General features: G+C 46.0%; 1 protein-coding gene across 10 annotated transcripts in view; it reads left to right on the top strand.

Annotated features, from left to right (window-relative positions):
* The window catches only part of myo6a (myosin VIa), an 86,715-nt gene extending 73,665 nt beyond the window's left edge, over positions 1–13,050 (top strand). For 6 of the 10 annotated variants that reach the window (XM_047388848.1, XM_047388847.1, XM_047388844.1 and 3 more), the window contains 5 exons: positions 1,842–1,945; positions 4,605–4,736; positions 5,890–5,916; positions 7,497–7,721; positions 10,928–13,050. In XM_047388848.1, the coding sequence (XP_047244804.1) occupies positions 1,842–1,945; positions 4,605–4,736; positions 5,890–5,916; positions 7,497–7,721; positions 10,928–11,127 (688 nt within the window). In that variant the 3' untranslated portion in view covers positions 11,128–13,050. The remainder of the gene's footprint in view (positions 1–1,841; positions 1,946–4,604; positions 4,737–5,889; positions 5,917–7,496; positions 7,722–10,927) is intronic. The other 4 variants (XM_047388849.1, XM_047388843.1, XM_047388841.1 and 1 more) reach the window with 3 other exon arrangements.
* The last annotated feature ends 1,285 nt before the right edge of the window (positions 13,051–14,335 follow it).

Genomic DNA, 14,335 nt, shown 5'->3' with positions numbered 1-14,335 from the left:
CAGGTTTAAATTCTCTGAGCTGCAGGACGTTTCTGCTGCTGCAAACAGACAAGAACCACCTGTTGGTGGTGGAAACTCAGATGTTTTGAAGGTTCAGTTCTGATGTCACAATAACTAAAACAGAACATGATGCAGAGAGAAGCGAATTCTGTGAAGATCTTCTCCCTTTCAAGCTTTGCAGACCTGAACCTTCTTATGTTTGCATCACATTTCCACCTTCTAGACGTTTTATGGAGTAAATCTTCTGTTTCTTTTCAGAGGAAAACGAGCTGGTTTTTTGGGTCCGTTTTCCCTGGGGCATGTCCCTCCTCAGATCTGCAGAACCAGCAAACAGCTGACCCAAGGGTCAGCTCTCCGGGTTGCCCACCTAAGCACTCAGCTGCTTCTGAAATGCATATCTCTGCATACTTGGCAAGGCATTGATCTGAAGCAATGTTCAGATGTTCTCTGAAGGTAGATCAGGTCATGAGGAGATAAAATCAGTATCTAGGCTCCAGAGTTCTCCAACTCATCATGGTTCATCTCAGTCCTGAAGGCCCTTTATGAGATGAGTGGTGCGTTTCACCGCCCCCTAGTGGTGAACGTTCTCTGCACAAGCTTCTGTGTTGCTCAGAAACAGGGTTGGTGAAATCTGTGAGAAGTTGTTAATATTATCACAAGAACTCCAAATATCCACAATTAGACCCCGAACCTCTCATGATGGACCTCTCCATGTCTCACAGACGTACGGATCCAGGTTCGGTCCAGTTTAGGTCCGGTCAGCTGCTTTCACTGCTTAAATTTGTAATTCTGTCGTCCCTTGGAGTTGGATCCTGTAGCTCAGGAAAGTAAGTTAGTGGTGAACAAGGAGTGGAAGAACAAGAATCCTTCAGGAAGTGTGGAGATAAGAGGTTTCAGCTCTGAAGGAACTCCCCCCACCAGGAGGAAAGGTCTCAGAGGTCCACCTCAGACTGTCCTCAACTAAGCTTTAAAGCTTCTGACCTCCGAGTCTATGAATGATTCCAAGGTTCAGAACCAGCTACTTGCTGATGTTCAGAACATTTAAAAGCACCTTGTGGTTCAGGTGATTTAGCACCTGGATAACGATGGACAAATGAATCTCCTGGTTTCTTCTGTTCTTCAAAAAATAAAAACAAATCTGAAAACAATTCTCAAAAATGTAGAAATTTATTCCAACATGAAAATTCCTGCTCTGATGCTTCACAGTTGGTCAAGGATTCCTCTTTTCTTTCTGTCCACTGGACCTCAGGTTCTTCCTGGTGTCTGCAGCATGCACTTCATCTCAGCACTCCTATGGATCTATTTCAGTTCCTTCCTCTTCCTCCTAACAGGCTCCCTGAGTCCTCCTCTCCTCCACCTGGTGTTTGTTACCGACCCGTGACTCTGTTCAGTTTGTAGAACTGGACTCTGGTTTCACCTTTTAGCTGTGATGAACTCCTGATGGAGTGGAGTTCACAGAAAGAGCTTTGATGCTTCTGAAGATGGGAGCTGGGATTTTAAATGAAAGCCGAAGGTCAGAAGGTTTGAAGAGCAGGTAAAGATCCTTGTCCAGAGTCTGATTAAAGTTCAGAACCGAATCAGGAGAAATTCCTTAAAACGTCACATTATCTGCAGGAAACATCTAAAACCAAAACCTGTTGATCCATAAACGGACCTACAAACAGCACTGGACTCAGCTTTTAACCAGAGATGGGAATAAACATTCATGAAAGGAAGCTGAACACTCCCTGTGTGAACTCCACTCCTGAGGTGGATCTTCATATCCCAGATGTTCAGGTGTCTCAGCTGCACGTCTTCATCCCTAACTTCCTGTCTCCTCCTGTCTCTATTTCCTGTCCCAGAGGACTGCAGGTTCAGGCAACCAAAGCTGCCGCCAACACCAAGAAGTTTGAGCTGAGCAAGTGGAAGTACGCCGAGCTGCGGGACGCCATCAACACGTCGTGTGGTGAGTGTCGCAGCTTCAGCGGTTCCTGCAGAACTCGGGTCGTTGACCGGCTGAGGTTCTGCTCCAGTTCCTAAAACCTAAATTCGACCAGATTTATGTTGAAGGTCCAGATTGAAATGTGTCAACAGCCAGAAAGTTCATGGATCTAAAATGAGAGATTTAAGGTGATCTTTTAGAACCAGAACCTCCAGTCTGTCTGACCTGGTCTGACTCATTGCTGTGGAGGGATTTGGGTTGGTTGCCTGACCCAGTTTGATGAATAAACATACAGTAAACATTTCCAGGTCACTGGGTTTAACTGGTTCTTTTTCCTTTGGACGTCTGTTTATTTCCACTTCAGTTTCATCACAAATAACCTTTGTTTTAATTCTGCTTTATGCATCATAATCATACTTCAACATTTGATTTAGTCTCCAATAAATTAGTTTATGGTAAAAAATATTGATTCATGTAAAAACTGCTTTTATTAATAAATTATTGTTGAATTAATGAATTATTTAGATTAACGAGTCGATTAATAAAATCATTAATGGCAGCTCCGGCTGCAGGAAAAACAATATTTAGAGGTCAAAGTTCAGTCTGTCCTAAAACTGAAGTCATTCATTTAAAAACGGTCCAATCCAAGGACCAGACCTTCATAGTAGCTGCAGTGATTTTTAACGTCTGGATCCCAGGAAGGAAGACAGAAGCTCTGGATCAGGAGCGTTTCACGCTTGTCCTTCTGCAGCAGCAGATTTGAGCCTCAGACTGCAGAAGCTGAGAGGTTTCAGCAGGCAGCTCAGCTCCCAGACGGAGGACGCAGCTGAATACTGATGGGATCACGTCAGCCGCTGCAGAGACACGAAAGCCCAACGTGGGTCGGAGACGAGTACTCGTTGACTCCTGCCATGTTCCACATCATCCCACCGTGATTTGTTTTCCGGCTCCGGAGCGTTTCTGTGGAAATGCGTTAAAGCAACACTCACTGCTACATGATGAAGAGGCATGAAGTGTTTAGTACTGGTTCTGTTGGGTCGGTCCTCGATAATCTGCACTGATATGAGGTTTGGGAACAAGTAGGGATTGGCTGTGGGATTACAGGACTGTTTTCATCCTCAGCAGGTGAAGTTTGTGAAATTCTCCATGTTGCTCATCATTTGGTCTCTGAGGGATCTCAGGGTGGAGATCTAGAAGAAGATGATGCAGGTTAGTGGATGAAATCACTGGCTGCTCAGAAATCACAGCAGGACCTAACGGAGATTTCCCAGATGGAGAGTAAGAGCCTTCTGCTGCACTGCATCATGGGCCTTGTAGTTTGATCCCAGTGTGAAATAACAGGTCCCACCCCAGCCGTCCCAGTCCAGGTCCAAGCACGAGACAAACTAAGCAGAAAATCCGGTCCCTGTAGCAACACACAGCAGTGATACCTGCACATCCACCCACCATCTGCACACATCCACCACAGTGATGGTGTTTACTCCAGACAGAACGGGTCTCCACGTCTCCTTGAATTCACTGATAGAACCCTTAAGTGAGAAAGAACTTCTTTCACCCAGTGGTCGTGTGACGGAGGGACACTTCATTTATGTCTATTTAGGGGCGACGGTGGCGGCAGTGGTAGAGGTTTGTCCTGTAACCGGTGGGTTGTTGGTTTGAATCCCTGCTCTGTCTGTCTGTCGTTGTGTCCTTGGTCAAGACACTTCACCCGCCTTTCCTGCTGATGGTGGTCAGAGGGCCCGGTGGTGCCACTGAAAGCTCACCACTTTCAGTGTGTGGATGACTGACTGAACTGAAAGGGCTTTGGGCTCTTTGGGGACTTGATAAACCTCTATACAAGTGCAGTTCATTTAGCATTTAGAACCTCCTAGATGGACTCCAGCTTATTCTGGGGTATCATAGACTGGACCAGAACTGAAGAGTGATGGTGGTCTGGGTGTCCCCCATTCTGGGTGTTTGATGTTGACTTGGCCTTCAGATCTAAATCCAACCCAGAATGCTTGGAAAGTTCTGGATAAACCAGTTGGAATTGGTTTTAAAACCTTAAGGGTGATAGAACTTTTGCAACAGTAGCTCCCCGTCTCTGGATCTCTATCTCCTTGTGTATAAGGACTGCAGATTCGGTGGCGTCTTTTAAAAAACAGTTAAAAACTCATCTTTTTAGGCTTGCGTTTGGTTAGTTTATTTTTGATTTTATCTTATCTTCTATTTTACATTTATAAATATATTATTCCAATTGTACTTTGTATTAGTGTTGTGAAGCACTTTGTGATCTGTGTCTTGAGAGGTGCTATATAAATAAAATGTTACTTACTTACTTAAGCATTAAAAGCTTCAGTAAATGAGTCCAGCTCTCTGCTCTGGATCAGTTCTGGATCAGAACTCATGTATAGAAGCTCTCTCACCTCAGACCTGAAGGCCTTCCTCTGGTTGCAGATTCTCATCATGTCCATGTTGTTTTCTGCTGGTTCTCCTCCATTATTGGTGCTTTGTGTCTGTCTTCAATCATCCCAGCAGCATTAATATGAAGGTTCTCCCTCAGTGAGCTTTCTGATAATTAACTAGAACTTTGCATGATTTCAGGTCCACTTAGCAGAACCACAGGTAGAACTTTGACAGGGAGAACTAAAAACATTCGGATTTCTTTAAGTCGTGGCTCATGTTCTTCATCTCTGTCCTGCAGATATCGAGCTCCTGGCTGCCTGCAGGGAGGAGTTCCACCGCCGCCTCAAAGTGTACCACGCCTGGAAGTCAAAGAACAAGAAGAGGAACACCGAGACGGAGCAGCGAGCGCCTAAATCCGTCATGGACTACGGTACGAAGGTTCTCCTCAACAGGTTCTGCTTCAGTTCTCACTTTCCATCAGGCAGTTTGAGGAAACTTCTACTGATGTTCTCTAGTAGCTCTGTTGGTGTCCATCTGAATGTTCCTGAAACCAGAGGTGCAGGTTAGAGAAGATCCACCACACTGAGCGCGCTCATCACTGATGCTGCTGTCACCATGGCGATGACCTGATGGGCTGTCTATCACCTCATCATTAGGCTCCCTGCCTCACATCGCTGTGTTGCCTTGGCAACGGCGAGTTGAGCGCCATGGCCACGTGCTGATGGCAGCTTTATTTTCCACCAGTCAAGATACGGTCCATCGGACTGGTTGTTATGGGAGTTCTGGTTCAGTCAGAGAGGCTGTAACCAGAGGAGCAACACAGGAACAGAATTATCATCTGTTTTAGTTTCATTTTCAGTGGATCACAACGGTTCGGTTCTGAGGATTAGCGAACTTCAGAATGAATTAAGCCCAGTCTCTGGACTTCGGTTCTGTCCCAAGTATCAGTTATCTTCCAGCCACTGGTATAGGACTTTCTGACCAGTCAGAACCCAGAGTGCAGAGAGACACGCCCACTCTCATTCACTCCCAGTAGATTTCAGTTCTGCAGAAACTGGACCTGAAGGTTCTATTTCACCTGTCAGATCTCCTACAGGGGCACTGCAGATACAGAACCATTGACCTGGGGGCCACCAGAAGGTTCTAATGCTCACACAACAGATTTGATCCAACTCCATTGTGGGCCCGGTCAAACCACATGATCTGCAGAAGTTCTGTTTTCACTCCCAAACAACAGGAAATAGATTTCAGTTGGACTTTCAAAATAAAGCTCATGGATGCGGTTGTCCGGCTGGATCAGCTTCTTTTCAGATTTAGACCCAAATTAAAAAAAAATTCTGTTCTCCTGATTCTGGTTCTGTTTGAGGACCAGATCAGTTCTAGTTATCAGGATAAAATGGACTTCGTATCCCAATAATGTCCTAAAATAAAGTTCTCCGCTTCTGAGAAACCAGGTTTAGATCATCATTACAACCAGAACATCTTCCGTGAATCTGATCTCAGGACTGTTGGGGTCCAGCAGAACCGCCTGTGTCTTCATGCTGTTTGTGTCTCATTACATGAAACTCTCTGACATGTTTCAGGTCATACATCTCCAGTGAAAGGACCATGTAAGTGTTCCTGTAGTGAAGAACCCACCTAACCTTCACTAACCTTCAGCCCAGCCTTCTGCTCCTAACCGGGCCTACTGCTGCTGCTGGGTTGACGCTTCTAGCTGCTCTGCTTGATGGAGGAGGAGAATGAGGCTTTCTGTGTGTGGGTCAGATCTTCTCAGCTGTTTCCACCTAGTCCAGTCACACAAACCAGAACCTGACTGGACCTCGGAGATGCCTGCTGACTGTTGGAGTACCTGGAGCATTATCCTGGTGGAAGAAACCATCAGAAGATGGTCCACTGTGGTCATCAAGGGATGGAGATGGACCTGACTCTCCTCCAAACTGCTCCAAGCTGAAGGTGGTGTTAAAGATGAAGCATCATCGGAAGTTCTCAAACCGAGCACCCTCCTCTTCTCTCCACGACTGCTGACTGTCCTGGCCATGAGCACCACACAGGACCGGTGACGAGAAGGTTTGGACTCTGATTTAGGAACCAGTCAGGACTCAGGTTCTGATGGTCCCATGTTTAAACCTCAGGAACCCAGAAAATAAAACCTGCAGGAGCCACTGATGCCCCGTGGAACCAGCCTGAGGTTAAACATCTCCGTCTGTGATGGCAACGATAAACCCATCAGAACCATCATTATGTGGATCAGAATCAAACCTCATTTTCTGCTCTCCACCACCTGAGGCTCTTCTGTTGGAGTACACCTGGGAAGTAGATCAAGATGCAATCAGAACCTGAGTGGATCCAGCAGGGAGTAAAGTTCAAGCAGTTCTCTGAAGAATACATCTGCTTCTGCTCCTCAACCTGAGAGATGAGATTTTAGTTTCGTTTGTCAAGTTTTGAGTGTGTTCTGACAGTGTTGGCCTGGTTCTGTACCCCTTGGCTCTGTGGAGGGGGTTTCAGGACGTTTGTGGGTGATGGAAGAACTTTTTCTGACATGTTTCCTGATTCTTCACACTAAAAGCGAGCTTCTTGAGCTTATGGTTTGGATCATGTAGCATCTTCAGCCTGTGTAGATCCTGATTTTAGGCTCCAGACTGTAAAAATGTTTTCTGCTGGTTTCCTCCTCTTTCATCAGCGCCGCTCAGACCTTCACTAACCTCCTTCAGCTCTAACAGCAGAACCTCATGTTTACAGGCAGTGATGGGAAACAATCCACCCATGGACCGATGACTTCTGACTGCTAGTATGTGGGTCACTGAAGCAGAGGTCCATTTCAGATTCTGACTGACTCGTTATTCGTTGTTTAACTGAAGCTTCTAGCCTGGTTGGACTTTCTTTTCTCCTCTGAAAGCTGAATGATCTTACCTGAAGTTTCCAGATCAGGATTTTAGTTCAAACATCATAGTTTGGAAACAAAGAAGCTTCCAGAGAGAAGCTGAGCAGTCAGGTTGATGACCCACATCCAGCATCAGGTGTCAGAAGCCATCTGGGTGGAGCTCTGCTGAGCAGCTTTGTTTCTTCATGGAGACACGTGTCTTCTGTAATGAGGACACGTGTCTCCTCAGCATCCTCCAGCTGCATGTCAACATGCTCCCTGACTGTTATCACCATCCAAACGTGTCTAATATCTAATCCATCCAATCAGCAGCCCAGCAGAACCTGGCCCCGCCCATACCGGCCCGGCAGCATGAGGTGGTGATGAACCGGCAGCAGCGCTACTTCCGCATCCCGTTCATCCGACCCGGAGACCAGTACAAAGACCCCCAGAAGCCCCAGAAGAAAGGCTGGTGGTACGCACACTTTGACGGGCCGTGGATCGCCCGGCAGATGGAGCTGCATCCTGATAAACAACCCATCCTGCTGGTGGCAGGTCAGTAGAACCTCCACCTCTGAGGAGGTGGCAGGTGGTTGGGAGGGAAGATGGAGGGTGGAGGTATCAGTGAGAACCTAGAGGGAAATCCCACGGTACCACAGTAGTAACACAGAACATTGCTGCTGATGTTTTCAGCTGAAGAGAACCAGAACCATCAGGAACAAACTTGTTGTAGTGAAGAGGTCCACTTTCATACTGAAACAGCAGCATGGAAGAAACACCTGCTGGACTTAGTGAAGAGCAGAACATGATCACCTCCAACGGTTCTGAAGCTGGGCTCTTGGTTCTGTTATCTGGTCTGCTTTCTGGTGACGAATGATGTCACCATCATTAAGATCCAGATGTTAACATCAACATTTGATCATCTAGGATCCTCCAGAACTGCTGGAACATTTCACTGATTATTGGTACCAGAACCACACCTAAAATCTCTGTTGCCAGCCTTTGGGGCATGTTGTGTTCAGATCCAAACACCCTTTCCTTTACTCTGACCCAAATACAGATCAGAACCTCTGCTTTAGTGCATTCTAGGCTCAACAGAACATATGTTGGACCTTTATAAGCTGTTAAAGATTCAGAAAGTCGATCTTGATGTGTCAGTAGAATATCTTTACGTCAGTCCAGTGATGTCATTTAATGCGAGGTCCTCCAGGCCCATAAGAACCTAGTTTAGTCTGGGCCATGCCCACATACTCAGTGGCATCCGATGAAACACATTAAAATGGACCCAACATCTTAGTGGTCCTTCATCACATCTGGACAATGAGATGAAACCACCTTGAGCTCCTAGCAGAGTTTGGTGGATGAGTCAGAACCTGGTGTGATGTGAAGGTGTTCAGCTGAGGTCATCAGACCCAGTCCCAATCTGCTCCTCAGAAGGTCTTTCTGACTGTGGAGCTGCAGCAGTTTCATTGGAAAGATCAAGACCTTCACATGTGACTCTTGTTCTTTAGTAAAGCTCCGCCCCTCCTCCTCCAACAAGAAAAGGTGCTTCACTTGGCCAGCAGGTGGAAGGCTGGACCTAGATTGTAGCAGAACTTGTTGATTTGATCCAACTGTAACTAGAACCAGAGCCGGCACCAGCCAATTCGATGCCCTAGGAGAGATAATGACGTGGTGCCCCCAACAGGTGTGGCGTAGGAAAGGAACTCACCATCTGAGCTTCAATAACCAGTGTTTTATTTCACCACTTTTAGCTCAATGACAGCACAGATGATGTTGGTCTTCTAAAACGGAGAAGGTAGAAGAACATACCTAGATCCACGTGGAAGCTTCAGTTCTCCTTGTTTTCTGTCTCTATGGAGGTTCAGGCAAGGTCAAAGGTTTAGCTGTTTTATTGGCTCAGAGAAAATGGACTTTCAGAATCTCTATGTGTGGACAGATGTGCCCAACATATCCTCAGTCCATCTGTGCAGGGCAGGATTTACCAGTTGCTGGACAGAACCAGCAGAACATGCAGCTGCAGCAGATGGACTTCTGGATGTGTTCAACATGAGGTTATGGGTTTATTCAGGCCCTTCAGACCTTCAACACATGTTCTAAACTAGCAGGAACTCCACTACCTCCAGCATCCAAACACTTTGAGGTCTGAACATTTTAAATCAACTGACAAATAAATGTCCTTTCATTGTTTTATTTCACATTTAATTATCACTAGTTTCTGTTTTTTAACTGATCAATTATTCATCTGCCAATGAAACCATCTGCTGAACAGAAAAGTTCAATCCAATTTAAGCACCAATATTAAACGCTTTGAATGTCTCAGTCTAGCTGGGTCAGAACATCTTGGTAGAACAGTTCTGCTCTCCTTGTTGTTCTGGTGGCAGGCAGGACTATTTCCTGAACCTTTTGTTGTCCTTCTTTTCCATCTAGTGTTTCTGCCCCAGCTTCCAGTTCAGTCCCAGTCACTGGATCTGCCCCAGCTTCCAGTTCAGTCCCAGTCACTGGATCTGCCCCAGCTTCCAGTTCAGTCCCAGTCACTGGATCTGCCCCAGCTTCCAGTTCAGTCGCAGTCACTGGATCTGCCCCAGCTTCCAGTTCAGTCCCAGTCACTGGATCTGCCCCAGCTTCCAGTTCAGTCCCAGTCACTGGAAGACTCGTTGTGTTCTCCTGAACTCCACGGTCCTCTCAGTGAACCCTCCATGCTCCCTGCTGAGATGTTAGAGACGTGTTATCAGCCGTGAAGCTCCTCATGCTGTCCTGCTCTATGTGTTTCTGACACTGTCGGCTGGAGGCGGGGCTTCAGCCGCCATGCCTCCAGCCATCAGTGGGTCGGTGGAAACACAGCTGCTACCGTACTGAGTAGAGTGGAGCCGCGCCGCCTTAAACAAGCCAGTAGAAAAGGAGCGTTAGCAACCCGGGTTCAAGGACCCCACATAGCTTCTTCTTCTTCTTCTTCTTTGCTGTTTTCTGGCGGTTGGCATTGAACGATGCGGTGCATTACCGCTACCAGCTGGCTTGGAGTGTGGACCAGAATGTCGCCGACCCACAATGACTTTTGAACAGGCGCAACTGGCAGGAATAAAATGTCCATGTCTACATAGTAAATGAGAAAATGCTTTGCAGCCTGAACAAAACGCTCTTTGGTTCCGGATTTGGACCAGAGTCCGGGGTTTGGGGACCCCTGACCTAGAGCATCTCTGTTCCTAACCAGCGATAAAAACACGACCTAATAATTTAATCTGCAACAATTTACTGGAGAATATTTGTTCTTTACTCTTTTATTCAAAGTCTCGTTATCCTGAGAATGTCTCCATCAGACTCTCTGATGTCTTACTGAACGGATGGAGAAGGTTGATCTGGATCTTCTGGACTTCTACAATCATTTAATGTTCCCACTAGCAGATTTATTCCTATGGAAACAGAGCAAATAAAGCAGAAACTCACATTCTGTTCACACCTAATGAGTCTACGTGAATTATGTGAGAAAATAGCGCCAGTCAAGGCTGCATATGGATGCCATTATTTATTTCACTGGAATTTCTTCTTCCATTCAGCAGCTGGCACCCTGGGCAAGAACTGATAAATACGGATCAGGTTTTCCAACCAGGAGTCTAGTCTCTGCAGGACAAGCTGGTCTGAGTCTCCTGCTGACATTCCTGCAGGAACAAACGAGATCTTTACTCTGTTTTTAGTAAATCTAGGAGGAAGTGTGGCATCTGTGGCTTCCTGTCGTCAGTAAATGTGATTGTTTCTCTTTCCAGGGAAGGACGACATGGAGATGTGCGAGCTGAGCCTGGAGGAGACGGGCCTGTCGAGGAAGAGGGGAGCTGAGATCCTTCCTCGGCAGTTTGAGGAGATCTGGGAGCGCTGCGGCGGCATCCAGTACCTTCGGAGCGCCATCGAGAGCCGGCAGGCGCGGCCCACCTACGCCACGGCCATGCTGCAGAGCCTGTTAAAGTGATGGGGCCCGGATCCAGGGCCTCACACCGCAAACAAAGGGACGAACGCAGCGGGGGCCAGAGGCAGATGGCTTCGGAGCGCTCTGAGCCACAGGACGCTCGGCCTGAGCGGCGGTTTATCTCGACTGTCCTTTTGTTTTTGTTTTGTTTGTGGCGTTCCTTGCAGTTCCTCGATGGGGGATCGAGGACAGGGAAGTTTTGCATTGAACCCTATGCAGATTTAATCACACTAAATGATCACATCCGGTTGTTTTCTAAGAGGTTCTGTTCTCTGTAACATCACTGCAAGTCTAACTGAGGCCTTAAATCTACATTAACAGAGTTTAATTGCTGAAGAGTCCAACTTTATGTTCAGAGCTTCTGAAAACATCTCATTCCTTTGCAACCATACATTCCTGATTATTCCAATGATGTGTCCTAACTGATCCCGCCCCGACTCCCAACCAGCTGTTGACACGGTTGGTTCTTCCAGGGCAGGAAAGGTCCAGAGTCGGCAGCGTGAGGCAGAGCTCTACGAGTGTCTCCTGATTGTTTTTTCTTGTCTTTCTGGTTGAATGAAACTCCACATATGATTAATTTGTTGAATGAATCCCAGTTTTTTTCTCATTCTGTTTGATTTAAGTTTGGGAAACCAGTTACTTTGTGTTTGTAAAGGAAGCTGAAAATGTGAAGTAATTTTGCACCAGCTGAGATCTGACTCGTTGGCATTCCTATCGCAGTGAATCTTGAGGTAGTTTCTGGAGTTTTCCAAGCTTCTCCTGTTCGTAGGGGGAAATATGGAGCATGTTGTCAGCAGCTCCCAGCCTGAACCTCTTCCCAGAATAGTTTCTCTACTGTAAAGTTTATTTTTGGGAGAATAGTTTCTTCTTTTTTAGCTACAAATGAGAAGCAATAAAACATGGAAACAAAGAAAGGAAGCAGGAATGTAACAGACAATCCATGGAGATGGCGGTCTGGGAAAACTGGCTTTAACAGAAGTAGGACGTTTAAATCTGGTCCAGTTCCAACTTCTCTGAGGCCTTTATCAGGTGTAGCTTCACAGCAGGACTTCCATAAGGTTCAGATGGATGTCTGCAGCAGCTGCTCTGTCTCTGCCAGACTAGTGCTTTTAGATCGTCAGTGTCTGCAGGTTCGGCTCCTGGAGCTGCAGGATGACCTGCAGTCAGGAATATCAGCTCCTTGTTCAACACCAACCGGGAGAGAACCAATTAGGTGACCCTGATGGGACTCATCTGCTCATGGTACCTGCTCCTGAACCGTTACCATCTCATCACTGGTCTCCAGTCAGTCATGTTGTCCAGTCTGTAGCTCGGTGATCCGTTGTCATTCACAGCCGGGTTGTTTCCTGTTTCTGGTCAATAAAGGTTTACTTCAAGTTGAATTAGCCTTTTCCTGCTTTCGTTGACGCCTCTCTTCAGTTCATCTCAGTGGTGGTAGAAGAGCTTTCTTTGACTTTGCCTCCATCACCACCTGCTCAGGTAAAGGGTTTAAATCCTCTCAGCTGCATCCTGAGGCCTGCGTCTCATCCAGATGACTCTGGTTCACTTGATCAGCCAGAACCTTAGCAAAAGGACCGCTGTGGGTCAGTCAGAAGTTTCTTCATCCATCTAAGCTCAGCCTGCTGTTAGGATAAGTTGAGCCTGAACTGGTGACCATGTCCTTAGACTGCAGTTCATGCAGGAACATCCTGGGAAATAAAATGAGTTCAGACTCGAGACTTGTATCGGACCAGAAACGGAACATGCTGGTCGGGTCTGCATGTTGATGCTCTTTGTAAAGGAACCGCATCCATAGCTCCATCTGTGTTGGTGTGAAGATCTCCATGATAATGTTTCTGTTTGTCTCCAATGATCCCAGGAAGCACCACCTCTGTCCCATTTCTAACACTGCTCTCTAACGAATGAATAAAGGCGTTTCCTGTTAAACTTCCTGTTTCACTTCCTGCTTCCCTCTTCTCCAAACAACCAGAACCACTTCGGAAAACTCACTTTTATTCAACATTTTCAGCTAAAGTTTAGACACTTCAAAATAATAAGAAAGATCATGTTGCAGTGAAGGGAGAGACCAGTTAAACCACTAAGAGACAAAAACTAACTTCCTAATCCTGGGATGTCCAGTTAAACTCAACCTGATCAGGTCCCGAAAAGGTCCAAACATCAGCGTCTCATCAGAATAACACGATGACCAGTAATAAGTCTGATTTAACTGGTCCAACATTACATCTGTTCAGTAAAACACAACGTGACAACTTCCTGTAACATCCTGATGTTTCCCTTGGATTCTTCTGACCAGAACCATCTCAGTAAATCAGAACATCATCTAAAGGTTTGTTCATGTGTTTCATTCTGTTCGTTTTGATGATTCTGGCTTCCAGCTTCAGAAAACCAGAAATTCAGTTTCTCACAAAGTCAGAATATTACATTAAATCAACAATGAAGGATTTGAACACGGGAATGGTCTGTCCTTCTTGTGATCGACTGCTGAACTGCAGAAAGACAAAAGCTCATTGTTAAAGGATCTGCATCACAACAGATGAACGGAAAGTTGAGTGGAAGGAAAAAGTGTCGTGGTAAAAGGTGCCCTTTTTATGTTCAGTCAGGACTTTGTTCAGATTCACTCTACCAAAAGTACCAGTACCAGCTTTAATCACCATGGTAACACCGGCAAACTGGCCTGACCCAAAACCCAACAGAGAATGCATAGGCTCTTGCAAAGAGGAAGATGAGCTGAAGGCCGCTATCAAAGCAACCTGGCCTTCCACGACTCGGCAACACCAGAGGCTGATCAGCTCCATTCCATGCTGCATTGATGCAACAATTCATGCAAAAGGAGCCCAGACCCGGTAGTGAGAGCAGATACTGAATCGAACATGGAGGAACTGTTCAAAACATTTGTTGGTTAAAATGTGTTTCATCAGCTGTAAACCAGAATCATTCAAAGTCAAACACTGAAATAAACCACAGTGGAATTAGTCTGTTATGAGGTTAACTCTTAAAGCTCAAAGTTTATTTTTAATGTTTATCCATTTATGTTCTTCCAAAATTTAAATACATGAATTACTACATTATTATTTAATACTTGATGAATGAGTTCAGTTGGTTCATCAGATATTTCCTAGAGTGCTGGTCATCACAGTTGTCTGTGGTAAACGTTCAGATATCAGCTTCATTTAAAGGCGTTTAGCCTCCCAGTTAAGATCTACACACTGAG

This window comes from Girardinichthys multiradiatus, chromosome 15 (assembly GCF_021462225.1).
Source record: "Girardinichthys multiradiatus isolate DD_20200921_A chromosome 15, DD_fGirMul_XY1, whole genome shotgun sequence".
NCBI classification, from domain to species: domain Eukaryota; kingdom Metazoa; phylum Chordata; class Actinopteri; order Cyprinodontiformes; family Goodeidae; genus Girardinichthys; species Girardinichthys multiradiatus.
Note: the sequence above shows the minus strand (reverse complement) of the source record. Positions and strands in the feature narration are given on the sequence as shown.